This window comes from Gossypium raimondii, chromosome 11, assembly GCF_025698545.1.
Source record: "Gossypium raimondii isolate GPD5lz chromosome 11, ASM2569854v1, whole genome shotgun sequence".
Lineage (NCBI taxonomy): Eukaryota > Viridiplantae > Streptophyta > Magnoliopsida > Malvales > Malvaceae > Gossypium > Gossypium raimondii.
The window spans coordinates 41,777,726-41,805,650 of record NC_068575.1 but is presented as its reverse complement, the minus strand read 5'-3'; the positions used below and the strand labels follow the sequence as shown (position 1 = coordinate 41,805,650).

The window sequence follows — 27,925 nt, the reverse complement described above, 5'->3', positions numbered from 1 at the left end:
GCAACTGGGGCAGCTTAGTCATTTAAACATACACAATGATGGTGGTAGTTTGGATGATTGAGATGACTCTCTACTGACCTTATCTTTATTTTATTCCCTAGCTTGCGTGTCTATTAAAATTACAATAATAGCCGACCTTATTCATTTTTCATTTCTACATCTACCCAAATTATTCGGTTTTTTTCATTTTATTTTTCTCCGCAATCTAAATTTTGTAGTTAAGGTTATTTTGTAAATTGAAAATATATCTAACAAATTAAAACTCAAGTCCTTGATTATGAATTTAAAGAAAATAGAATAGGAAATAAAAATAATAATTAGCATAAAAATATTGGCAGCGTGAAAAGTGGTGAAGGAGAAAAGAATAGCGACCACTTTTTTGTTTCTTATTTTCTCTCACCTCTCTGTCTTTGGGGAGGCTAAGGTTATTTCTATATGTTTTGTTGTGAAAGTGAATTATCTGTTTTTCTCAGATCACCCTCCATTTTCATTCCTTTCTCACTTCTTTTCTTTTCTCCCTTATATTCATATAGTTTCACCATGGGAATATTCAAGGGTGAAAATAATATATAGTTACTACTGCAAGGAAGGAAAAGGTGAGAAAGAGAAAGAAAGAGACGACAGACGGAGGACTGCACACATACACAGTGAGAAAGGAAATGAAAGGAAATGAAAAGAAAGGAGGGAGGGAATTGAAGAAGCTTTCAATAATAACACACAGAAGGGATATGTCTAGCTATAAGAGCTTTATATCCTTTCATATGTTGCTGCAACTCTAACAAGGTCTGCCTATATATACACACACACACTCTCTCTCTCTCTCTCATATATAGCTGAAAATGATCAAAAGGGTTACAACAACATCCAAAACATATGATTAAAATTAAATAAAAGATTAAACAAATAATTTAATTAGATACTTAGAGATACTTAATGAATTAATTCAACTATCACATTATATCATCTTATAACACTTTATAATGACTTTGTAAGTTTTCAATTAAAACATTATAAATTACCAATAGACTCATTGTACGCCATAATTAGCCTTAAATCAATACGAATCAGATACATTACTAATAACTTAATAAGTCACATTTACAACTTCTTATCCATTTTATCATTATACCAATTAAAATTTTCATTGATATTAATTAAATTCTATTATTATCACTAATATTACTCTCTGTTCAAATTTTATAAATCTTATCCAAATTAATCTAATCGTTAATTCAATTATCATTTATTATTGTTAAATCAATATTATCATATCAATTCTATATGTCAACTATTTAATTTGTACACTAATACGATTAAATTATTCATAATCACTACAAAATTTACACAAATAAATTTTCATCAACTTTTACAAGTTAATTCATGTTATCAATTACTTTATTCATGAATACCAATTACTATATTTACCATTAATCAATTAATCTTACTAAATAACATTATTTCAATATCTACTTGTCATATCCATAAATGTCTCCATTTGTACATATTTACATATTCCAATTTAATATCTCATTCATATATTCACTAATATTATTATACATTTCAATACTATTTACAATCAATTATATCAGTAATTATAATATTACAAAATTACATTTCCTCATTAACATTACATTATTTCCATATAATAGCAAAATATTATTTAACTTATCCATGAACATATTAAATCATCACATATTTTATTCATATAATATTTCGATATTACTATTACATCACATTATTTCATAACAAATTATCAACTAATTTACAATTTATCAATTTAAATATATCCTTAATTGTTATACCATTATAACCATTAATTCATTAAATATTTAATATATTACTAATCTTAAACTTATCTATAATTAACTATTGCTTCAAAACTAAATTATCCATTAATTTTAACATTTAAACTTATTACATACATTCAAATATTATACTTATATAATTAATTTTAATTTGGTCTTACCATCTTATCATATAATTATCCTCACAATTCAATTCAATCTTACATAATTATCCATGTCAAATTCACTAATTCAATTACATATAATTTGAATCCTTACTCTAAATTACAATTACTAACATATTACTAATTTCTACTGATCAATTAAATTCGTATTGATTTATGAATTAACTATACTATCAAATGTAATTCTACTTTTCAACAATTTTGCATTTTAACATTTTTCAATAACAATTTAATCTACAATTTAACAATTTAACTTACATAATTTACAATATTATTATAAAATAATTATTAAATTCATGTCAATTTTATTCTATTACTTATTTATTATAAATATTACTCACATTGATTCATTATCAATTTAATCATTAAATTTCACTTGTTGATCAATTTGTAATCTCATCAATTTGTAATTTGAATTTAACTTTAATTCTATCACTTGCTCATTTCAATTTTTCAAACATAATCTATATTACTTATTCTTTTAAATCATAGAACCACTTTAATTCCGAATATTTATCACATTACGATTTTACAACACTTAACTTCAATAACTATTTAATCTTCAAACTTTGAACAATTATATTTTACAAATTGCAATTTAAACCATTTTACATATTGAATCTTCATGCAATGTAACCAATTTTCATATCAATATTTAATCAATTATACTTTCAATATCAAAACATTTTTTTTAATATTTTCATTTACTAATGATTATCACATTATACTAACTATAAAATCAATCATTATAATCACATAATAATTTAACTAAACTTAAATATTAAATTTTCCATAAACTTTGGATGATCATTCAATTTGAACTAGATATTTAATCTTCACTAATTATTCAATATTTCTAATACAATTCACTAACTACTTTCAAATTGCACAAAACTTATTTATTTTAATATCATCAATTCTAGAGGGTAGTTTGCTATTTCTAATTCTAGTTCGATTTTCTTTCTTTTAGGTTTTTAGTTTTATTTTCAAGTTGTTTTTATTTTATCTCGAGATCTAATTTATGGAGACAATCAAACTCTGTGGATCATCTTTAATACAAATCAGGCATTTTCTTAAACTCTACATTTCAATCCATTTATCAAGTTCTCTTTACATCAATTTGAATGAATAATTAAGTTCAAGTAGTTATTCCCTAAAGTTAAGTGGTTTTGAAAAATGAGGTTTTGGGACCTCATTTCTGTAAACTGAACTTGTAATTATTTTTATTAAATATTTACAGAGTTATTATACGGGTGAAGTGAAGTTTGGCCCGTAAATTTAGTGATTTGTTAGTTAATTAAAGAAAAGGACTAAATTATAAAAGATGTAAAAGTTAATCGCTATTAATTTTTATTAGCTAAATTGCATAATTAATGTTGGTTTAGGGATCTAAATGGAAATTAGACCCTAGTGTAATGTAGTGGAAGATAATTTTTGTGTTAAATAAATTGTGTTTATGTTAAAATAATTTTTAATTGATTTAATATGTTAAATTAAGTAAAAAAACCAAATGTTATTTTTATTCATCATCTTACACGAAATAAGAAAACATAGCATGAGAAGCCATTTTAAAGGCTTTCAAGGTTCGACCATGGATATTTTCTTGCATGGTAAGCTATTTTCACCCTTTTCTAATATTTTTTGTGTTTTTGAGATCGTTACAATTAGGTCCAACTAACCCATATGTTTGTTTTCAAACTGTTAAAAATTTTGGATTTTTCCATTAATCAATCTTAGTTATTCTTGATATTAGATGATGAATTTGTAGTCTTGGTTTTGTTTAGAACTATTTTGTAAAGTGATTTTAGTTAGTTTTTAGGTAAAGGTCTAATTTGATTAAATTTTAAAATTGACATGGAATTATTTTCAATTTTAAATAATTGTGGACTGTACTTATATGGGAATAAATTTTCCTAACATGGGTATTTGAAAATTTTGTTAACTTTGCGCTTTGGGTTTAGAGACTAAATTGAGAGATATATAAAAGTTTAGGGAAAAGTGTAAATAATGAAAATTAAAGGTCTTATGCATAAAAATGAGTTGGAATATGTATTCTAATTTTATAAATTAAATTTAATCATTATAGATCAAGATTTGATTCATATGGAGGATAACCGAGGAAAAAGAAAAATTAAGGATTAATCCTTGTGAGTCAACTTTTAGCAAATATTAGGTAAGTTCATAGTGTAATGTTATGTGGATGCATGTTTCTCTATGATTGTATCATTGTTTACTAGTTAATTGTATGTATGTGAAATTTCATTAGTTTTCTTTATATTATCAAATGTTGCAAATACGCACATATGAAATGAATGATTGGTGGTGGCAACTCTTGTGATTTCACTTTATTAAAATGAACGTAACAATTTTATAGTACGTGTACGGAATTAATGAAATGCCTCGATTGATGGATATGTATAAATGTAATGAATTTACATTTAATGCCGAGTTGAACGTTAGGATATGATTGGCATGCCAATAGGGTTTGAACGCGCGCTTGTATGAGTTTGCACTTTGGTGCCTCGATTGCACATCAATTCCTCTATTTGGACTTGGTGCCTCTATTTGCACTTTGGTGCTTCTGATTGCACATTTGTGCCTTTATCTAAACTTCAATGCCTTTGTTACGCATCTATGATGCCTCTGATATGGTATAGTTGCATGAGTGTCTGATTCAAGTTAGTTAGTTCATCGGGTTATGTGTTAATTGAATTACAACTTATTTATGTGCTTAATGCTATTGCATATTTATGGTATTAGTAAATGAAAATTGTTACAATGAATTTCTTATTTATATGTGTGAATAGCTACATTGAGAAAATTTGGTTTATGGTATTTGTTAAGTTCTATGAGAAGGGTTATTACTTTATATATGTGTGTCTAATGTTGAAATATTGATGTATACCATTTGAATATTGTATCAAGAATGATTTTTAATATGTTTCATATCGATGATTATGTGATTAAAGGTAGATATTTATATACATATATGAATTAGTTTGGATTGAATTATTATAGAACATGAAACATATGATGAACCATTTTTAGTATTAATCCTATACGTGTCTCGCAAATGATTGATAGGTATGATTAATCTAATTTATTAGTTTTCACATTGTTTATGTAACTCCCTATAACCCGGCCTAGAAGTTTAGACCGAATCCCAGAGGTTACATTGATCACCGAAGTGATCCGAAATAATTTTACAAAATGAGTTGTTAAAATCTTATTCGTACACAGTTATTAAAAAATCTAACTAAATCATTTAGCCCTTTTAGGATTCAAAATAAAGAATTCAAGTCTCGTTGAAAGCGTTTACACTTCAAAGATGTCTACCAAAGTAGAAATTGAAACGATGCCTTATTAAATAGTTTTTATAACACCACAGTTCGAGACCTCTAGCGAGCTAAGTCTAACTACAGAAAACGAGGGTACCTGCAAAGGGATAAACTAAGGAGGTGAGCTACACAAGCTCAATGTGAGTTCTAAAATGATAGATAAATGATCACCAAAATGTCATAATAAAAAAAAATAAAACTCAATGGCAATCTGATATACGAATAGTCTTCACAAACAAATCAAACATATCAAGATCTTGAAACACCTCGATCTATAAACAGTTAGTCTCGCAATCAGACAAACAGACAGAATGCAGAATGAATACAATAAGTAATAAAAACCCACCCAACCAGCCAAATACCTCTCCGTCCCCCAATCACACCCCAAAAAGAGCTATTTAAGCTCATCCAACCATGCACACCACAAAGGACCTCGAAATGCCCATCCAACCATACACACCAAGTATGTGGACTAAGCCATTCAAATGTTAATATGTAGCAGAGCTGACATATATGTCGTACTGTGTATTGCAGTACACCGCCGTACAGACATGTTGCAATTGAAACTGCCAAAACAGATCAGACTCCCGTCTTTTTGCAACCAAACCCAAAAAGATAAATGCAAATGCAAAATGCACACCAGTTGAAGACAAACTTACAGAAAAAGAGTACGGAATTAGAAATGCACACATTCAAATTCCCAGAATCAGAATCTGATATGACATAACATCAATTAACACTCAATTGAATCGCTTAATTAGAGCTATGATTGTGAATAGCGCATAATTCCAAGCCGAAACAAAGTTCCGACCACCCTGTATTCCTCAGTCAACAATCTGTTCATATCTTCCAAGATACATCTCCCTACACGTCTCAAAATATGATTCAAATTTCCATCACCATTTATGGTAAATAAATCTTGCAAGTAATCTCGAGCAATCTTTTTCATCTTTCCCACTTCTCTAATTTCCTTTCTATTTTCATCGTTCAAACAGTGAATTTTGTTCATCCTTCTTTCTTTGGGATGCAAATTTGTGAAAGAATGCGATATTCTTATCTCCATGTTTTAAACCATTCGCACGCGCTCTCTACTCCTAAAAGACTTTCTTTCTCGATCTCCATGTTAAGATGTAACTTAACCTCCATTAAATTCACAAGATTTTCCCCATTTCTCTCCGGTTATTTAGATACTCCATCTTCTTTTTAAGATCTTCCATCTTTTTGGGGACAAAATTTCTTCAACATATGTTGAAGTCTTCTAATAGCTAGCGAATTCCTTAGCCCGGACATTCCAACTTAAAAGTTTCATTGCTCTTGGTCAACTAGCCTATTGGCAACCGCCAATCTTTGTTGAATTTAAGTATTAATTCGCTCTAAATTGGGCCTTATCGAAATTGATAAAAAGAAACGCCTAAGTCCTAATTGTCAAACTTGGGCCTTTTCTTCCCATCACCATTTTCTATTGGGCTATCTTCCATATTGGCACGATCCATTTCATTAGTGGGACTCGCATTAGCATTATTAGCTTGAATCTTGCACCTTCCAAATTAAATCCCAAAATGGGATTGATTGTCTTTCATGATTCTCCTATTATCAAATCCTTGAATTTTGCCCCACCATTGTTTCCCAATTAGCATCATCTTCTTCACGAAGCCAAACGATGTTCATCGTTGATGCCCTTCTAGTATTCCTCCTCAACATTAAGTCCCATCCAATTTACATCTCCTTCAATCCCTAGTTAAGTCTTTTGGGGAAAAAATTATCACCATGGCCTAGACATCCACATAGAAAACAAAACAGTTAATCTTTCATATCGAAAATTCACATAAGTAAAATTTGACTGAGAGATCATAATTTGTTTTGTTGTTTCAGCAATTTACGGATGTTTATCTACACTAGGAAGCAAAGAAAATTTTTCATTTCGCAATTCAACTATTTTGCGTCAGTAGTCAATGAATTCTCCAATAAAATCACCAAATATTTTTGCCATGGATTACGATAAAAATCACGAAGGAGATCATGAACTTGGATCCAAAACGCAGAAGAAACAAGAGGAACTTTCATTGGATCTTCTTCCTCCTTTAATCGGTGAAAACCACTAAATGGATAATGAAAATTCAAGGAGTGCCCATAATCACACGATCGATATCCAACTCATGGAAAAATTTGAATAAATACCGCTTCCCACCCACATTTGAGATTTGAACTCCTCCTAATAGATGCCAAAGATTTGTCATTGTGTTCTTTATTGCGGAAAGTGCACCATACTGGCCGTTAAAAACATCCAACCAAACAACAATCATAGATCAATTTTCATGAGATCTCATTAGTAGGCAAAATAAAACTTCTTCTTCACCATCCTCTATATTGAGATTTGCTAGTTCTTTTCAATTTGGACAAGACCTAATAGAACACTCTTCAATTGAAAACAATAGAATAGAACAACAAAGGACAAAATCACAAAACGTGCTACAGAGAACAGACTATAGCCGTGCTACAGATAGCAGACTTACTTTCTTTATTAATTGCAACATATCTTTTATTAAACATATAATGTAAATATATCTTTATGGTAACTTATTATATTTTTATTGCTTTTTTTACATTTTAATATGTCAAAATAGCTTTTTATGGTTGTCATTATATTAGTGCATAAGATGACCACGTAGGTTTTTGTTTTTTGTTTTTGGTTAACCTCATACTTCTATAGTGTATATATACATATGATTTGTTTTAAGTAAAAAAAAAGAAAATTTAGAAAATAAATTCAAATATATTTTTATCCTTTCTTAATGTAAAAAATTATTGTTGACTTTTTATTTGATAAAATTTATGGCTTAAAATAATTTACTTTAAAATTGGAATTATTTTATTCTTATAATTCATGTAATTATTTAAAAATATAACATGATAAAATTTTCAAATCTCCATACTTATGATTCTTCCTTCTTCTCAAATCAATTATTAAAAAAATTGTCAACTTGCAATTTTGGGGTTAAGATCTTAATCTTTCACAATCAAGCTGACATACATAATTTTTGAGACGTTAATTTTGGGTATAAATTGAATTTGACTCCTGTCTATGAAACAACTAAGAAAGTAATAATTCATTGTTTTTTTCTCTCTGAGTTATGGAATAAGTAAGATTTCTTAGGAAAGGGAATTTCGAGGCATCAATTTTTATTACTCTAATAATTATGGAATAAATATGCTTCAAAATTTCTAGTTCCCTTGGCTAGAATCTCTTGTCTCGTCCAGAAACAACCACCCATTTTAGGTAGGATATGTACTCAAACCATGATCTACTTATAATAGTATAATATTAAATTAATTTTATTCGTCTTCAGAATTTTTACATATAAAAAAGGTTTTTAAGTATTTATTTAAGGATATATTGATAGTGAATTTTTTTTATTCTACAAGTAATTTTAAAAAAAATATTTTATTATATTTTACTTATAAAATCTACATATTAAATATTTTCTTTTTATTTAATTTATGTTTGTTCGCAGGTTATTTACTGGCGCTAATCCAATATTATTTCATTTACTACTAATATAGATTAGTCATGAGTGTACAACACAGTGCTGCGAATCTGTCAACAAGAAACAGGAAATGCATCCTTTCTAGTGGCAAATTGTGCATCAAAATCTATCTATACATTAAAATATTAAAGAGAAAAGGATGCCATCAAAATAATATTAATGCTGTCTGAGATCATATTAACACACTTTTGAAGTTCAAGAAACTATATATATATATATATATATTTTATATACATGCCAAAACCTTGGGGTGAATTATTGATTAAAGAACAAAAGGAAGACATCCCCAGCTGGGGTTCAGAACCTTGGGAGCATTGCATTTATTGTTACATGAAAGTGACCTTTATATCATTTAATTTTCTTTTACACAATATTAAAGATAAGGATGAGAGTAACACGATCATACTCGTATCAAATAAGTTTACGACAAAAGCTTCAATTATTAATCCATTCAAATTAACACTACTTCTTGTACTTATATATATACCGTTATTCAACCAAAATATTTCCTTCTTATTAGGGTCTATTTGTTTCAATAAAATGGTTTCAAAAAATGACTTACTTTCTTAGAATAGTTAATATTTTTTGGTGTGCTGGTAAATCTATGTAAAATATTTTCTATTGTTTTGGGTTTCTTAAAAATATTTCATAAAAGTTATTTTCAATGAAATAAATATACATTTGAGATTTTCCTATCTTTTTATTGTTTAATTCAATTTATCTTATATATATAAATTTATATTTTACATTGACTTTGCATATATTAAAAATATTTTGTTAAATTCAGTTCATTATAATGTCATTTTTAGTTACATGGCTATCAAGTAAGTTTTTTTATTAAACAATGTGACATCAACAAAATTGACAAAAAAAACAATATCAACAATTAAACTTGATTTTCAAATTGAAAAGTGGAGGACTAAATTCTTGAAAATAATAATACGAGACTAAATTACAAATTTGTGAAGAGTACATAGACTTATGACATATTTTAAAATTTATACTAAAAATATTTATTATTAATATATTTATAATTGTAATAAATATTTATTATTAAAATATTAATATTGAATATTTTCAATAATGTGAAGAATATTATTGAAAATTATTATTTTAAAATTTATTATTAAAATAAAATTGAAATATTAAATAATTTATTAAAATAACATTCAAGAATTAGGCGTATTCAATCAAGTAACATCTAAGAAAAGCATTGCTAAAAATGAATATTTTAGCATTAATGTGTTAGAATTATATAAAAAATACGAATTAAAGTCATGGTTATTTGAAGAGGTGATATCAAATTATATTCGAATAATAATGGTATCAAATTATAATATAATTTTTAAAAATTTTCTATAAGTAAACAAGCGCTCCTAAAACCTTTGCTTTTTTAATCTTTTTTGTTATTTGTTTGGTATAAGTAAAAACTATTTTGTGAGTTTTCTTTGAAAAGAAAATCAAATGTAATCAATTATTTTCAATTACTTTTATTAAATATTTTTATTGATTTAGTTTAAATTTATTTCTTATTTATCATGAACTATTATTAAAATTGATGCAGAATATTTTATTTTTAAAAGTTAACATTATATTTTCTTATATGAATTAAAATTATCATTATCATTGATAAATAACAAGAATTAAAAATAAAGGTATACATTTTAGAAAGTAATGTAAATTAAACCTACGAGGTGAAGATAAAAGTTAAATATTGTTAAACAATTATTGTCTCTTATTTTCACTCTTTGGGTAATCATTGCCCACACGTGTAGACCAAGAAAACTAATAAATTAAGTAAGCTTTGTTTAGAAATACAACTATTATTAGTTAAATAGCATTTTCAGATGATGGAAAATCTCTTGGTAATTATATATGTAGACAAAGTTTGAGGAACATGGTACCATTCAGTGTTTTGCCCTGTTATATATAATGTAAGTGTTATAATATATAGTTTTGAGATGAAATATGAAAACAAAAGTGAACTTGGTAAGTAATCAATAATATTAATTAATCTCTATCCCAAACAGATATTTGATTACAAATATAGAGGTTTGGTTTTTGTATTAACGGCATATTACAAATTTAATGGAGCTGATGATTTTTTAAAGAAAAGGGGAAACATAAGTAGAAAGATAAAAGACATAAGAAAAAGATTAATGAAACATGTCCATCTTGACATTGCCAAACCAGAAAGCAGTTAAGTGTGCTTTTCAGACCTTACAACCCCCTATATAAAACCTAACTTGTCTTCATCCCCAGCCTTTGGCACGTGCCCTCTTTCTTATTTTTATTAAACATCTTTGATGATATTAAAAATATGGCTTTATTTCTGTTATTAAATGCAAAATAAAAGTCCTGAAATGATATTTTTACCCTTACCAACTATTGCTGTTGATGAATATAAAACTAGCAACTGGGGCAGCTTAGTCATTTAAACATACACAATGATGGTGGTAGTTTGGATGATTGAGATGACTCTCTACTGACCTTATCTTTATTTTATTCCCTAGCTTGCGTGTCTATTAAAATTACAATAATAGCCGACCTTATTCATTTTTCATTTCTACATCTACCCAAATTATTCGGTTTTTTCATTTTATTTTCTCCGCAATCTAAATTTTGTAGTTAAGGTTATTTTGTAAATTGAAAATATATCTAACAAATTAAAACTCAAGTCCTTGATTATGAATTTAAAGAAAAATAGAATAGGAAATAAAAATAATAATTAGCATAAAAAATATTGGCAGCGTGAAAAGTGGTGAAGGAGAAAAGAATAGCGACCACTTTTTTGTTTCTTATTTTCTCTCACCTCTCTGTCTTTGGGGAGGCTAAGGTTATTTCTATATGTTTTGTTGTGAAAGTGAATTATCTGTTTTTCTCAGATCACCCTCCATTTTCATTCCTTTCTCACTTCTTTTCTTTTCTCCCCTTATATTCATATAGTTTCACCATGGGAATATTCAAGGGGTGAAAAATAATATATAGTTACTACTGCAAGGAAGGAAAAGGTGAGAAAGAGAAAGAAAGAGACGACAGACGGAGGACTGCACACATACACAGTGAGAAAGGAAATGAAAGGAAATGAAAAGAAAGGAGGGAGGGAATTGAAGAAGCTTTCAATAATAACACACAGAAGGGATATGTCTAGCTATAAGAGCTTTATATCCTTTCATATGTTGCTGCAACTCTAACAAGGTCTGCCTATATATACACACACACACACTCTCTCTCTCTCTCTCTCATATATAGCTGAAAATGATCAAAAGGGTTACAACAACATCCAAAACATAATCAACATAGACTTGTTTCATCCCTTACACCATTTTTTTTCTTTTTTTCCTTAACTGAGAGAATTTGATCCTTTCTGTTCCTATCTTTCCTTTTTCTTTTTTCCTTTTTGTTTGATGAGAGAGATTTTTTTTTTTTTTGTGATGGGTGTTATTTGTTTCTCTATGTGAGTTACCGATTCATAATTGAAACAGCAAGAAGGTGAAGGAATTTGATAGACGGAGAGAGGTAAATAAAGAAAAAGGATCTGATGATGAAGAAGACGATGCTGATATGGGAATAGCAACGCCACCACTCGTCGCATCAATTCTTTCTCAAGAATCTCAACCCTCCAAAAAAATTCACCATCAAATCCCAATTCAACACAAGAGCAACAATTCTACTAATTCTATGTCCCAAGATTACCATCAAGCAGCTGGCATCTTCAGCTTCTCGAATGGGTTCGAGAGATCAGCCGTAAGCCACCAAGAACACCAACAGCAGCAGCAACAGCACTTAGAACAGCAGATCCGGAGAGATAAACTAAGAGTTCAAGGCTTTGAGCCGCCACCTCCACCATTAGTAGGGATAGAAGAGGAAGAATCAACTTCTCTTCCTGTTTATGAAACCGCAGGTATGTTATCCGAAATGTTCAATTTCCCTTCGGGTGCGGCTGCTGCCGCTGCCGCCGCCACTGCCTCGACCGAGTTACTAGACCAGCATGTACGGCCGAATTATCGAGCACACCGGCCCCCAGGTAATACCAACGAGTGGTATAGCAACAGGCAAGGTGCTGTTGGGGGTTTGGGACAGTTAGGTGAATCGAAGAGTCACATTACCCGTGACAGTTTAGCTCAGCAGCAGCAGCAGCTACCAAGCATTAATGCCGACTCAGCAGCTGCCATGAATCTTTTCTTGATGAATCCGCAGCAACGATCACCATCTCCTCCTCCACCTCCTCCAGCAACTTCTTCTAATACTCTTCACATGTTGCTTCCAAATCCATCTACTTCTCTTCAAGGGTTTAACGTATCAGGTCCTGGAGGGGGTTTCGGCACAAGTACTGTTCTATCTCCACCTCAATTTACTTGGGTTCCTGGTAGTGCTCATGAAGGAGGCAACAACACTGATTCCCAACTCAGCAGCCTAAATGAAATTGGAAGTGTTGTGGAAGGCCAAGGTCTTTCACTATCTTTATCATCTTCTTTGCAACACTTGGAGGCTGCTAAAGCTGAAGAATTAAGGATGGGAGACGGGGGTTTACTGTACTATAATCAAGGAGGGGGTTCCGCTCCTCAGTTTCATCAGTACAGGAATTTGGGTAGTCATCATCATCAGACAATGCATCTGCAAGGCGGAGTGGGACAAAACCAACAGGTTCATCATGTTGGGTTCGGATCCTCATTAGGAATGGTCAATGTATTAAGAAATTCAAAGTACGTTAAAGCAGCTCAAGAATTGTTGGAAGAATTCTGCAGTGTTGGAAGAGGCCAGTTCAAGAAGAACAAGTTCGGTAGAAACAACACAAACCCTAGTTCTGATCCTGGTAGTAGCGGCGGTGCAGGTGGTGGTGGTTCTTCTTCATCAACAAAGGATCTCCCTCCTTTATCAGCAGCTGATAGAATTGAACACCAAAGAAGGAAGGTCAAACTGTTATCCATGCTTGATGAGGCATGTAATCTCTTTCTCTATTCCCCTATTTTCTCTTTCATAGTTCCACTCTCTTCTTCAAGGGACTAAGACCCAATCTTTTTTTTTAATTGTCCTCCGATCATTTATTTGAATACCTCCATTAATTTTCAAATCAAACATCAGTACCACAGCACAGTAACGAATAAGAATATTTTAAACAAAAAAAAACCCCAGATAGAGCAAAGCCGGCTGGTGCAATAGGGTTCTACAGGATCTAGTTGGTAGAGTTTGATTATCCTTTTCACTTTGTCTTTTTTTTATTGGATTGGTGGGTATGTTTAAGTACTCAACCTGGTTTGGTGGAAGACATGAGAGATTACTATTAAGGGTATGCACTCAATCGTGAAGCGATGTCCCTTCTGATTTGGAAGGTGACCATTAGCCCACCATATTACGTATCAAAATCATTGAAGCCACTGCTACCCGAGAGATCCATACCCATCATAGCAATATTTCAGGGAAAGCCATATATATATATATATAATAACCTGGTTGACTCTGGGAAAGGCGTTGTGCTTTCATTTTCCACTCTTTTTCCATACTGTAATTTTTTCCCCCTTATATTGCTCTTTCGCCTATTTGTTATTGTTTGCGCTCACCGGCCAGTCAATTGAGTATAGGAAAAGAAGGGAAAAAACACACACAAAAGGATATCTTAGTTCCCAGTTCTCACTTGCCATTAAAATTATTTAACTGTACCAAGCTTTGATTAAGGCATTTATTATTTGGGGCGGGAGGGGGGGTTTCCTTAACAGCAAATAAGTCTTGTCAAATGCTTTATTATTTTTACTATTATTATATAACATGGTTGTGTCAATAAAATCAGATGATCTACTTTTAATGTTTTTATCGTAAACAATGACTAACAACGACACTAACATATGGTGTAATTTATGGTTTTGGCAGGTGGAGAGGAGATACAACCATTACTGTGAACAAATGCAAATGGTAGTGAACTCATTCGATCTGGTGATGGGGTTTGGGGCAGCAGTGCCATATACCGCCCTTGCTCAGAAGGCGATGTCAAGGCATTTCAGGTGTTTGAAAGACGCGATATCAGCACAACTGAAACACAGCTGTGAGATGCTGGGGGAGAAAGATGGAGCAGGGAGCTCAGGCATAACGAAAGGAGAGACGCCGAGGCTGAGGATGTTAGAGCAAAGCTTAAGACAGCAAAGAGCGTTCAACCAAATGGGTATGATGGAACAGGAAGCTTGGAGACCCCAAAGGGGCCTGCCTGAACGTTCAGTCAACATTTTGAGAGCCTGGCTTTTCGAACATTTTCTCCATCCGTACGTTGCCTTGCCTTTACCTCTTAATCTAACCCTACTCTAACACTAGTAGAATCTTCTTCTTCTTCTTCATAATTAAGTATATGACATAATGGCACTTTATTATTAGCTCACACAAAATCCAACTCTTCTTTACCCATTGTCATGCTTTCTGATTAGTGCGTGGAAAAAAGAGCAATGCAGTGTCCTTAGATGTTGTCTTGTCAGCCAAAAAGATGTTTAAAGACCTTTATTTCCCTCTCTACTTTAATTTTGTCAATCACAGACCCAACCCAGAAATTAGTTGCTAAAAAACAACTTTTAATAAAGCATCATAATTTAACGAAAGACACCCTCTCTCTCTCTCTCTCTCTCTCTCATGGGCATAAACCCAAACAAACAAAAGATATTCTTTTTCTTTTGTTTTTGGCTAAAAATGAAATAGTGATATGCACGAAAATGGTGAGAGAGTTGAAACAAGTTGTCCCCTTCGTTACTTCTGCGAAACTGCTGCAGCAGCTGCTGCTGCTGATGATATGATATTTCTTCTTTAGATTCTCACGCCCGTGCAGGGACATAAAGAAAGGCTCAGTCCCACCCTAGGTTAGGGCGTAGATAAACATGGGAGGCTCTTTACACGGTTTTGGGCAATGACTCTGATGTCATTTTCTGGTCTCTATCTCAGGTACCCAAGCGATGCAGATAAGCATCTGTTGGCTCGACAGACTGGTTTATCGAGAAATCAGGTATGTCTTAGTCCTTTCTTTCACTCTAAAAGAAAAATACTGAATTCAGTTCAAGTTATATGTATATATCGTAGATATTTACAGCTTTCATATGATTGTTGGGACCGATAAGATGAAGATGGAAAGCAAACCCCTTAGGAAAGAACCATCAGTAAGCTCAGAAGAACTTGCATGGATTTGGATTATATTTTCAATCACTATTTTGAGAGAGATAATTTCTCTTTATTTTAAGATTCTTTAGCCCAGGACATAGATTCTGATTTCTGAATAAAAGACACAAATACTGAAACTTAGCAGATTATATTCAAGGGCAGGGACAAAGTACACCAAGAAATGAGACATCAAAGTTTGCAGCTTTAATTCTCTCTCTCTCTTTCTTACCTTTTCTCTGTCTCTCATATCAAATACACTCAGGATGACATCCTTCAGCCTCCAAACACACGATAAACATTTTCTCTACTTCAAAGTAACAGTAGTAAACATTTTTTTTACTCCACCATTAGTAGTCGCTTTTTGGTATCTGTTAAGAGTGTTGTTTAAGTTTAATTAATGGGTTAACTAATTAGGTTGCTTTGTATTTCTTTCTTAATTTGCATGCATGAAAGCCAAAATGGGTAAACGTGTGGCTGCAAAGTATGCTAGATAAGAAAAGACAAACACCTAATTCTAGTACTATGTCTTTCATAATTTATAACTGAGTAAGAAAAAAGACAGTGACTCAGAACTCTTAAATGCAGCTTCCCCCACATGTGTTATCCTAATCTCACGGACCGTAAACTAGAATAGTAAGGCCTTAATGTAAGAATTTAAGGGAAATTAATGAACTGATTAGATCTTTTGATGTGGTGTAATGATATTTGTATTTGCAGGTTTCAAATTGGTTCATAAATGCCAGGGTTCGGTTGTGGAAACCCATGGTGGAAGAGATGTACCAACAAGAAACAAAAGAAGAGGGAGACCATAAAAATAATAACAACAATAATCATACAGAGAGAGAAAGGAACCCAAACAACAACAACAATGCACAAACATCGACGCCTTCGACAACAGCAGCGCCAACTACAACAACAACCACCTCAGTAGGCAAAGGATCCCAAATCAATGCCACTGAAAACGACCCTTCACTCATTGCAATCAATACTCCCCAATGCTTCTCGGAAAACCAAGCAAACCCCAACGCCGCTGAGGTGGCACCACCCATTTCCCAGCCTTTCACCACCTCCATCCCCCATGACTCGGATATCCACCACCAAAGGATAGCTGGCACCACCGTTGCAGCAGCGGATTACGGGACCACAGCCGGTGGTAACACGGACATTGGCTCGAGTCTCATAAGGTTGGGTACCACCACGGCGGGTGATGTCTCACTCACTCTAGGGCTACGCCATGCTGGAAACATGCCTGAGAATACCTCTTCTTTCTCAGTTAGAGACTTCGGGGGCCGTTAATTAATTCAATTCCAAACATACATTTCATAGTATCCTCTTAAAATAGAAAACAATAATCCCATTTTGATTTTTTGTTTTGTTTTCTTCTTCTTTTTTCACCCTATTTTCTTCAATTCTATTAAGAAAAAGAAAGTGTTGCACAATGATCAAAACCTTAGCATTAAGTTAGCTAGTTGTATTTGGCTTTATTACTATAATTGTATAGTAGATTGGTTTTACTTCTCTATCATCATGTACTTAAGGTCCTTGTACCTTTATATTTTCTAGAATAACATGAAATAGTCACTTTTTTGAGAGGAGAAAAAAGAAGAAGGAAGTTTTAGATGTTATTATTTTAATTTTGATAGTTAATCTTTCAAAAGTCGAATAGTTTTATTTAAATGAAAATATTAATTAAAACATTAAATTTTATAATGATTTTGATGTGATAGTTCACCTATAATTCATGTTAGCATTGTACTATATATTTTAAATATCACGTCATGTTTAAAAATTTAAATATTTTAGTTAACATTTTTGTTAAAATAATAATAATTAGACACTTTTAAGAAGTTAATGATCAAATTCAACTATTTTTAAAAGTTTATGTCAAATTTAACTCTAAAATATATAAGTACTAAATTAACAAAAAAAAGATATAATCGAGATAAAATTAAATTTATGAGGAAAAGAATTAACCTTATATGTTCCTCTATCTGAGGGAATTAAAAGAGTATGGTATTTCTAATATTTTAAATTATTTTGTATTAATTAGAAGAGTGCAGACAGTGAAACCTTAATTAGGTATCAACATTGGGTTTATTGATGATTTGATATTTAAACAAGTTTTTTCTATAAATGGCTGATATATGTTGATGAAGGGATTTTAGCTTTGAATGGAAAAACACGACAAAATTACAAGTAAACAAATTCTTTCATGCATTCTACATCTTTAATAAAAACTTTTTGCAGGGCTGCCATTAATTGCTTATGGATATGACGTCTAAGTAATTTTTTTTTAACATAAATTTCGTTCTCAAATTTAATTTGTTGGACTTTAGTCCTCATATTTCACGAAAACTATAAAATTAGTCCAAACATACCAACTTCTTGTAGCATATAAATTGTTGGATTACTAAATTTTGCTAATTAATTATAATGTTTAATAATCATTTTCAAATAGACTGAAGACCAAAGATTAAGAAATTAAATAAACATTATGTGAATGAGCATGCTACCACTTACTATTTAATCTCTATGACTCTATCCCGGTCGTCCTTTTTCTTTTTTTTTTTGCAGTTTTGGTAGTCAATATTTTGATTATATCCATAACCGAAAAATCGTAAACAAGTGGATGAATTATTAAATGGAGAAAACAAATGAGTAGCAAATGGGAGTAAAAAGCATTAGGGTTTGTTGACAAAGAGAAAAGAAAGAGCATAAAACATGAAAGTAGCCATTGTTACCTAAAAGGTAATTGCCTGCCAAGAAGTGGCTGGTAAAAGTCATTGTTAAACATAACCCCCCAAAACCAATCCATTCTTTTTTTGTCTTCTTTTGCTCAACTAAAGGTTTTGTTGTTGTTGCTGCTGCTGCATTTGTTTACCTGATAATTCAAAGGTTGGTTCCTTAAAATACAAAACAAATGATTTGCAAAGCAACAAGTACTCTTTACCTAATATGTTGCTTTTCCTTTGAGAAAAACAATATAAAAAAACCAACATCTCTACACTCTACATATGGTTTTATTTAAAGACCAGGTTGTTCTGTTGCAATGCAACCATCACTTCCTATTTTTATCAAAGGTATGTATAATTTCATGGGTGAAAATTCAATCTAACAATTTGTCTAGTCTTTTTGTGGGAGAGTGGAAATGGGTTTCTTTTGATATGATATCACACCTGCTAAATCATTATCTAAAAAGCTGCAAATACAAAAACCCTATCGGTTTCAAAACGTTTTCACTGCCAACAACAGATGTATACCAAGCACTGTCACTTTCAGCTGTATTTCCATCTTTTTTCCTGTCATTTGAGAGAAAGAGAAATGTTAAGAACCAAAATTTTAACAGGATCCAGTAAGGAGTTTGGTTTATTTAATGTAGTGGAAGCAACCTGTGAAAAACTTTAACCATGCATCTGGGAAACAGTAAGCATTAACTGTGTTTTGTTTGGTTGATGTAAGAGCATTCAACTGAATCTGAACCCATGTAAACAGATGGGTAATATATATAATCTTAGAACATGAAAAAGAAAGGGTTTAAAATCGACCCTCCAATTGTCTGAGAGAAATACCATTAGAATCTATGATGATTCTTAAATGAGGTTGCCTTTCATTTTGTTTTGTCCTATTTTCTTTTTTTAACCTTACATTAAATGTCTGATAAAAGTTGCTTTCTTAGCAGATGGAGAGGGAGGGTGGTCCTGAATCCAGAGCCCTGACCTGACCCATTCTTTTTCTTTTTTTTTTCTTTTCTGAGGATTGTTTCAATGATCAGTATTATATCACTTCATTTGGCTTCTGGATAGGCACAAAAACTTTCCACTACACAATTCAACGAGTCACCAAGTACCTCCAGAATGGCTTTCTTGTCTTGTTTGGGGTAATATAAATTACAGGGTTTTTTTTTACAGAAATAGGTTTAAAAAAATTTAATATTGAAATAGGTTGTCAATAGATTATTTAGGAAAATTGTATGTTTTTTTGTAATTGAGCCTATCTCAGAAGCGCTAATGAATATTTTATAATAATTTTTTTAATGGCGCCTATCTAATAGGCGCCAATAAATATTTTATATTAAATTTTTTAATAAAATATTATTAATTTTTTTCGCGGGTCAGTATATGACCTGGTATAATACAAAGTAGTGGCGCCTATCTTAGAGGCGCCAATGGTGGTGCCTTTCTGACAGGCGCCACTAGTTGTGCCATGTTGAGAGGCGCCAATGGTCTTATTTTTTCCCTATATATACCCCCGAAATACATACATAATTTTTAGCAGAGGAACGGAAATAAGAAGATAGGGAGAAGAAAAAAAGAAAGGAAAACAAGAAGAAGAATAAGGTATTTTGGTTTATTTCTTTTAAATAGAACGTAGAGTCTTGTTAGTAATTTTATTATTTGAAAGTTATTTTGTTAGGTTATTAATTTTGTTAGCTTCTGAATGAAAAATTTTGCATTAGAAATTTTATGTAATTCTTTTGCATTTCAAAACTGTTTTAGGAATTTTGAAATTTTTTTAACAGATCTAGTATTGAAGATGGAGAATCAGTTTTTTGTATGCGTTTATTTCGATAGAGAAATTTTGACAACAATCGTGGGGTGTATATTTGAATGTCGCAAACAAGTAACAATGAGATTTAATAGAAATATCTCGTTTGATGATATGAAGGAAAAAATTAGTGAAAAATTTATAGACGTTGTGGGAGAAGGATATCAAAAGTTTTCTACAAGTTTCCAGTTTCGACAGATCCAATAAAACTTACCGAAATGGAACTTGTAGACGATGAAGACGTGGAGACAATGGTCGCTCTTTATTGTGGGACTCGGAGCAACCAAAATGCACCGATTCAGTTATCTGTTGAGTTAGCCGGTGTGGAGGCAACTGAAGATCCCACTCCATTAGGTGAAGAAGATGGAGTTCAAGTGTCGTGTATGGTGGTTCCGGTATCGTATATTGATAGTCAATCAACTATACACGGGATCGATATTGATCTTAATGTTGTACCCTAGACTGATGTGGTTGGTGATGATGTATACTATAGTAGTGATTCTGTTGATCACGAAGTTGATAGTGAGAGTAATCCCGACGTGGACGAGGTCCCGGATGATATTGACGATGAAGGCGTAAATGAGGATGGAAATGTTAACGCTTCTTCAGTCGGAAACCAGATTCGTCATATTGTGATACACAATAATCTTGAGGCACATATGTCTCAGATAGGCCCTAATGCGGCACGGGCAGTCGAGTTTTCGGAGTACCCTGAAATACTACCTGCTCATCGAATGGTTGTATATTCTGATCCAAAGGAGTTGTTCGTGGGTCAGAGATTTGAAAGTAAGAAAGAATGCATATTTTCCATTAAGCGGTATAGCATGAATATATTAGTAGATTACAAAGTCATCGTGTCTAAACCAACATTATATATTGGAGAGTGTTAGAGGTCGGCAGAAGGCTGCAATTGGCAGATACGAGCTGCATTTATCCAAAAGTCACAGATGTGGGAGATACGAAAATTTGTTAGGCCTCACACATGCACTTCAACATGTATGACAGAATATCGTCGAAAACTTGACTCCAAAACTATCTGTACATGCATCATGCCAATGGTGAAAGACTTGCCAACCATTAAAGTTTCGGTGCTGATTGTCGAAATACAAGTACGATTCCAGTATCGAGTATCATACCGTAAGGCATGGATAGCTAAACAGATGGCAATGGAGTAATTGTACGGAGATTTCGATGCATCGTACAATGAGTTACAGGGATGGATAGCCGCTATGAGGGAACACGTGCCGGGGACTGTCATTGAGTTACAGACACGACCTTATTACGGGCCGGATAACCAACTACAATCGAGAAAAAGAATTTTCCATCGGATGTTTTGGACGTTTTATCAATGTGTACGCGCATTTCTCCACTGCAAATCATTTGTGCAAGTAGATGGAACCTGGCTATATGGAAAATACACACAGATCCTACTTCTTGTGGTTGCTTAATACGGCAACAGGAACGTGATCCCGATAGCATTTTCCATCGTCGATAAGGAGAACATGGAATCGTGGGAGTTCTTCATTACCAACCTGCGGAGGTATGTTATTAGCAACGATAATATTTGCATCATCTCCGATAGATGGAAAAGATTAATTTCAACCATTAGGCGTTTCGGTGTACCATGGAGATCTGTTTACTGCATCCAGTACATCGCGGCTAACTTCTAGCAAGATTATAAAAATGAAGACTGGAAGAGACAAGTTGTGAGAATGGGTAAAGAATTACCTTATCTTTTCAATATAATTTTAATGTTTTAGAGCAATACTGTAACTTATATTTTCTTAATACATATGCAGCGCACGAGCTAGAGCCATACATTTTTCGCCAAAGAATGGCTCAACTTGAGAGTGACATGGAGGGCCAAACAAACACATCTTTCTGGCAGTGGTTGGGTACCATGGAGCCGTGGCAATGGGCTTAAAGTTTTGACGAGGGCTTTCGTTATGGTCAAATGACCACAAACTTGGTGGAGGGGATCAACGCTGTGTTATTAAAAACACGGCATCTTCTAATGGGCTCAATGTAAAATAATTTATCGATGAAGTGTACACCATCGAACGCAGGTTGCATGTATGGGAAAACGAGTTCCCCGTGCTTTCTGACCCATCTACTTGGGAGGTACCTCCGACGACCTTCGAGCTTGTCCCAGACAAAAGGTTGCGTAGGAACCTGAAAGGTCGTCCGCAATCATCCAGAATTCATAACGAAATGGACATTAGGGAACAATCCGACGGGAAGCTGTGTGGCGTATGTAGATTAACCGGTCATAATCAGAGTAAATGTCCGCTCTGAAACTACCATGTTGGACAATCATCTCAATCGGGTAGAAATTGATATGCAGTTCATTACATGTTGAGCGGATTGAATCACAAATTTGTTTACAATTTGTTGCAGTTAATCTAATTTAAAATTGAAAAATAAAAATAAAAAAACATAAAACTTTATTTACAAAAAAGGCAAAAAAATCATTATATAAATACATAGTTGACTATTTAAATTGCAAAGGCAACATAAATTAAATTGATAAATAAAATTAAAAGAAAAAATTTAAATTGATAAATAAAATGCCAACAAAATTCATTACATAAATATGAAGTTGTTTATATTACAAAACCCCCTAAAATTGATGGTTTGATGGTGTGGTTCTAGGGGTATATTTTTGTGGAGCTCGACGTTCATGTTGCAGACGATTACGGTGATCAACGTTCTCCTCATCCGTATGTAGGGGTGTGAGAAACATAGAAGAAAAATCATATGTCTCAAATGCCGTCGATGAATTTGAGCCGGGAGGAGTGGAGTATGCCGGTGGATACGAGCTCGTGAAATAGTCATCGCCCCCTAAATTTGGATGATAAGAATTATCCCTAGAATGTAGTTCCATCTCTGCCTCCGGCTCCAGCTCTAGCTCTGGCTCCGGCTCTGGGTCTAGTGCATGATGCGGATCTGGAAGAGGTTGTCTAATTCGTGTTGTATGCAGAGGGACTACTATCGACCGCCCATCAAACAGAAATGGTTTCCCTATCTCACAGTACAACTGTATGTACTCTAACGAGGACTGTAGATCCAAAGCACGATCCATCTGAGGTACCCTCCTCAAACGATTGTTTCACATCGTAATATATTCTTCATGCACTTCTCCCCAATTATCTCCATTCCTCCCCCTCTTGCTCATCTCATGGATCTCCCCCAATTGTACTGGCAGTGTCGGGAAATACCGTATACAACCGAATTGCCGGAGTACTCGATTGCCATGATACCACTCCACTACGTGAAAATTGATAACGGGTGCGCTAATGCACCATAGGTTTGAGTGGACGTGGGCAGATAAGGGGATAACTGCTATAATTTCTGGAACAGAATACGGCATCCAAATGAACTGCACAGTTAATAACATTGTTATATTAACGCGGGTCGAGTGAGATAAAATAATAAACTTAAGTTTATATTGGAAAAACTTACCCTCTCTCCAGCATGATTCTCAATCATTAGAAGGTATATCGGAACCGTGTATGACCCCCCGATACCCGGATTAGTACTTTATCTATGAAAACAAATTGTTAGAATAATATAATCTAAAAAAAAAGTCAACTAATTATTATAACGAGTAAAAATTTATCACCTATTAACGAGTGGAAATATATATGATTGGTGACTAATGGATGCCAAGAATGGCATCCGGTAAAGTGCCCATGACTGCAACAGTATGAGGCATTCGCCTATTCCATCGCAGAAGGATCTGTCGTCCGAAAAAGTTCGCAATACAGCATGGCTAAAACTGCGGACCCCCAACTGTATGAACGAGTGTTATGCAAATTGGATAATAGGGGTAAGTACATCAAGTGGATCTTACTGTCGTTTGCATCCGGCATGAGTACACCCCCTATAAGGTGCATAATGTTAGCTCGAACGGCCTACATCACCTCCCATTCATTGGCAGTACTCGGCAAATGCTCAAAATTGGCCTTTAGCCATGAAAATTTCAAAATGGTAAATTTCCCCTCACTTGGCGAATGTCTAAGTAATTAATAGCAAAGGGTAGCCGGCCTAGAGATTGAACTTACGCCCATGACCGCATTCTCGTCTATAGGAAGTCCGAGCTATACTACAACATCCTCTAGAGTGACGGTACACTCTTCGCACAACAAATGAAATGTGTGGGTCTCTGGACGCTATCGCTCGACTAAAGCGGAAATCAAGTCGTATCGCAGATCAAAAGTCCGGATCAATGCCGCTAATCCGAACCCGGCTAACTCTACGTATGGTATTAGGCGTTCTTCTGGCAGAAACCCTACACTATTAACACGACCCCTCAATACGCGGTACGGACCCTGACATTATTAAATTAGCAAAATAGTTAATACAATATAATTTAATTCAACAAATAACATGAGTATGAAATAAAAATTTTATTACCATCTCATTAATAGTACTTGATATGTGATTATTATTATTAATCAAAGAACCCATTTCTGCAAATCGCAATTAAAAAAGAATTCATTTAATTTGTTTCAAAAATCAATAAAAGCTGTTAAATAAATAAAAATCATATAAAAATACATTATATAAAAATTACATTATATAAAATTTAAATGAGTTAACATCACTATATGATTAAAAGAGTCATTATAATTAAAATTTTAATGAAATGATTTTAATTTTTTAAAACTTATATGTTAAACTCACCAAATACTAAACTAAATACAACAATTTATAACTTAATCCTATCCGAGTAGCGACCGTTTTTTACCCATTGACCCTATTTTTACTTGTATATATATATTTAAATATTTTTAATATAAATAAAAAATCAATATTTATTTAAACAAAAAATATTTTTAATATAAAAAATTGATTTGCGCCTGTTAGATAGGCGGGATTAAAAAAATATATTTTTCAGTATAAAAATTTATTCGCGTCTGTCAGATAGGCGCTATTAATTTTTTTTTAAATTGATTCGCGCCAATCAGATAGGCACGATTACAAAAAAAACATACCATTTTGGTAATTAATCTATCTGACAACCTATTTCGGTATTTAATTTTTCTTTAATATATTGGGGTAAAAACCCCAAGTTGATATAAAAAATTAAATGACTTAACAGCAACTATGTTCATATTATATAAAAATTAAATGAGTTAACAACAACTATATGATTAAAAAGTCAATTATAATTAAACTTTTAATAAAATAATTTTTAATTTTTTATAAACTTATATGTTAAACTCACCAAATACTAAACTAAACACAACAATTTATAACTTAATCCTAAATTACTAATAAATTAATTTTAAAATAATTACAAACACAAAAATTTATAACATAATCCTAAAGGGTAAACTACACACATGGTCACTTTTGTTTACCTTAGGTTACATTTCAGTCACTTATGTTTGAAATGTTACGTTTTAGTCACTTACGTTATTGTGTTGTAACATTTTAGTCACTGAGCCGTTAATTGTCGTTAATGGTGTAATGGTAAGCTGACGTGGCACGTTAAATTATCATTTAAAACAAAAATTTTAGGTTAAATTATACAATTGGTCCCCATAATTTTTCGTTTTGAGCAATTTAATTCTTTTATGTTCTTTTAACTTTCATTCTTTATTTTCTTTATTTTCCATTCTCTTCTGCTTCTCCCTCTGTTTTCCTACCTTCTTTATTTATTTTAACATACCAGGAAGTCGAATTGGTAGTGAAGAAAGAAGCATGGTATGGGTTTATGGGTTTTGGTTATAAGGTTTTGGTTATAGGCAAATGATGATAGTCGACTTCCTACTTCTTTTTTCACTGCCAATTCGACTTCCTAATATGTTAAAAGAAATGCGAAAGATATGAAAACAGAGGGAGAAACAAAAGAGAATGGAAAAAAAGAGGAAAGTTTAAAGAACATAAAATAAAAAAAATTAAATTACTTAAAACGAAAAAAATATGGGGATCAATTGTATAATTTAACCTAATTTTTTTTTAAATGATGATTTAATGTGCCACGTCAGCTTACCGTTAAACCATTAACGACGATTAATGGCTCAGTGACTAAAATGTTACAACATGATAACGTAAATGGCTAAAACGTAACATTTCAAACATAAGTGACTAAAACGAAACCTAAGGTAAACAAAAGTGACCATGGGTGTAGTTTACCCTAATCCTAAATTACTAACAAATTAATTATAAAATAATTATTAAAAACAAAAAAATTACAATATTCATACAAAATACTAATCCAAAACTATAAACACTAAACATAAATAATTTATAATTAATAATTAATAACAAAAAAATCACAATATCAAAAAAATCACATTACCTTTTCTTTTCTTTTTTTTTTCTTTCTTCTTCTTCTCTTCTTCTCCTTTCTCTCTTTTTTTTCTCTCTACCGTTCATGCAAGGGGCTGGCTTGGGGACCATTTACTTATAGCGGCCAAAATTGGTGTTGAAGAGACAACACCATGCTGCTTTTGCAGCGGTGCAGCGGCCGGTGCTGGCAGGCCATTGGCGCCTCCCTATGAGGCACAATTAGTGGCGCTTATTTGACAGGTGCCACCTGAAAACCCAATTTCCTCTCGTATTTTGACCCGTTGACCGTATTTTGACCCGTATTTATATTTAAATATTTTTAAAAAAATAAAAAAAAATAATATTTTATTCAAAAAAGTTTTATTATAAAATATTCATTGGCACATCTGAGATAGGTGCCATTACAAAAAACATATCATTTTTGTAAATAATCTATCTAACAACTTATTTCAATATTATTATTATTTTTTAGCCTATTTCTGTAAAAAACCCTAAATTACAGATTCAATTCAAAAGTAACAGACCAGAGGCTGATATGATATGAGTGCTTTTAATTTCAGACAAAACAACTTTGGGGGTCGAACCCGCCTACAAAATGGCTGTACAGAAAAGCATCCCCATTGGATGCCAATCCAAGAAGGATTAAACCACCAACCAGATGACTCACAGTCCATGGACCCCACTTTTGGGTTTGGGCTTGGCTCCAGTAGAATTTATTAAACTGGTTTAAGATTTAGGCCTCAGCTATGCACCTAGGGGTAGGATAGAGTCACAATTCTGGGTAAGCCCCTTATTCTTCCAGGCTTCAACCCATATGGGGTGCTAAGCTACTAATACTATATATAATTACAGAGGAGTTGGTAGTGTGTGTTTCTTTTTCAAGTGTTACAAAAATGCAATATAAATTCATGTAGGAATAATAATAAGTATCAAATTAAATTAACTATCCAAGTAGTCATAAAGTAAAATTAAATTACTACAACACAAACAGACTAAAAATTAGTATAATATAAATTAAAGCCGATAAACTAAACTAAAACTTATACATGATGAAACTTAAAAACTCACACATATAATTGCGCATGAGTGTACTTAAA

At 32.4% G+C, this 27,925-nt stretch overlaps 1 protein-coding gene across 3 annotated transcripts; it reads left to right on the top strand.

Annotated features, from left to right (window-relative positions):
• The first annotated feature begins 564 nt into the window (after positions 1-564).
• On the top strand, positions 565-17,505 carry LOC105803846 (BEL1-like homeodomain protein 4). 3 transcript variants are annotated; one of them, XM_052623041.1, is made up of 5 exons: positions 565-783; positions 12,338-13,793; positions 14,721-15,106; positions 15,771-15,831; positions 16,701-17,505. In XM_052623041.1, the coding sequence occupies exons 2-5, from the start codon at positions 12,417-12,419 to the stop codon at positions 17,277-17,279; spliced, it is 2,403 nt and encodes an 800-aa protein (XP_052479001.1). In that variant the 5' UTR covers positions 565-783; positions 12,338-12,416; the 3' UTR covers positions 17,280-17,505. The 3 variants fall into 3 exon arrangements, with proteins under 3 accessions (XP_052479001.1, XP_012491706.1, XP_012491705.1); XM_012636252.2 differs by lacking the exon at positions 565-783 and adding an exon at positions 11,612-12,050; XM_012636251.2 differs by lacking the exon at positions 565-783 and having other exon boundaries at positions 11,612-13,793.
• Positions 17,506-27,925: the final 10,420 nt, after the last annotated feature.

Coding starts and splice junctions, on each gene's coding strand:
- LOC105803846 (XM_052623041.1), top strand. CDS start 12,417: ATGGGAATAGCAACGCCACCACTCGTCGCATCAATTCTTTCTCAAGAA. Junction 13,794..14,720: donor TGTTATCCATGCTTGATGAG/GCATGTAATCTC, acceptor TGGTTTTGGCAG/GTGGAGAGGAGATACAACCA. Junction 15,832..16,700: donor CTGGTTTATCGAGAAATCAG/GTATGTCTTAGT, acceptor TTGTATTTGCAG/GTTTCAAATTGGTTCATAAA.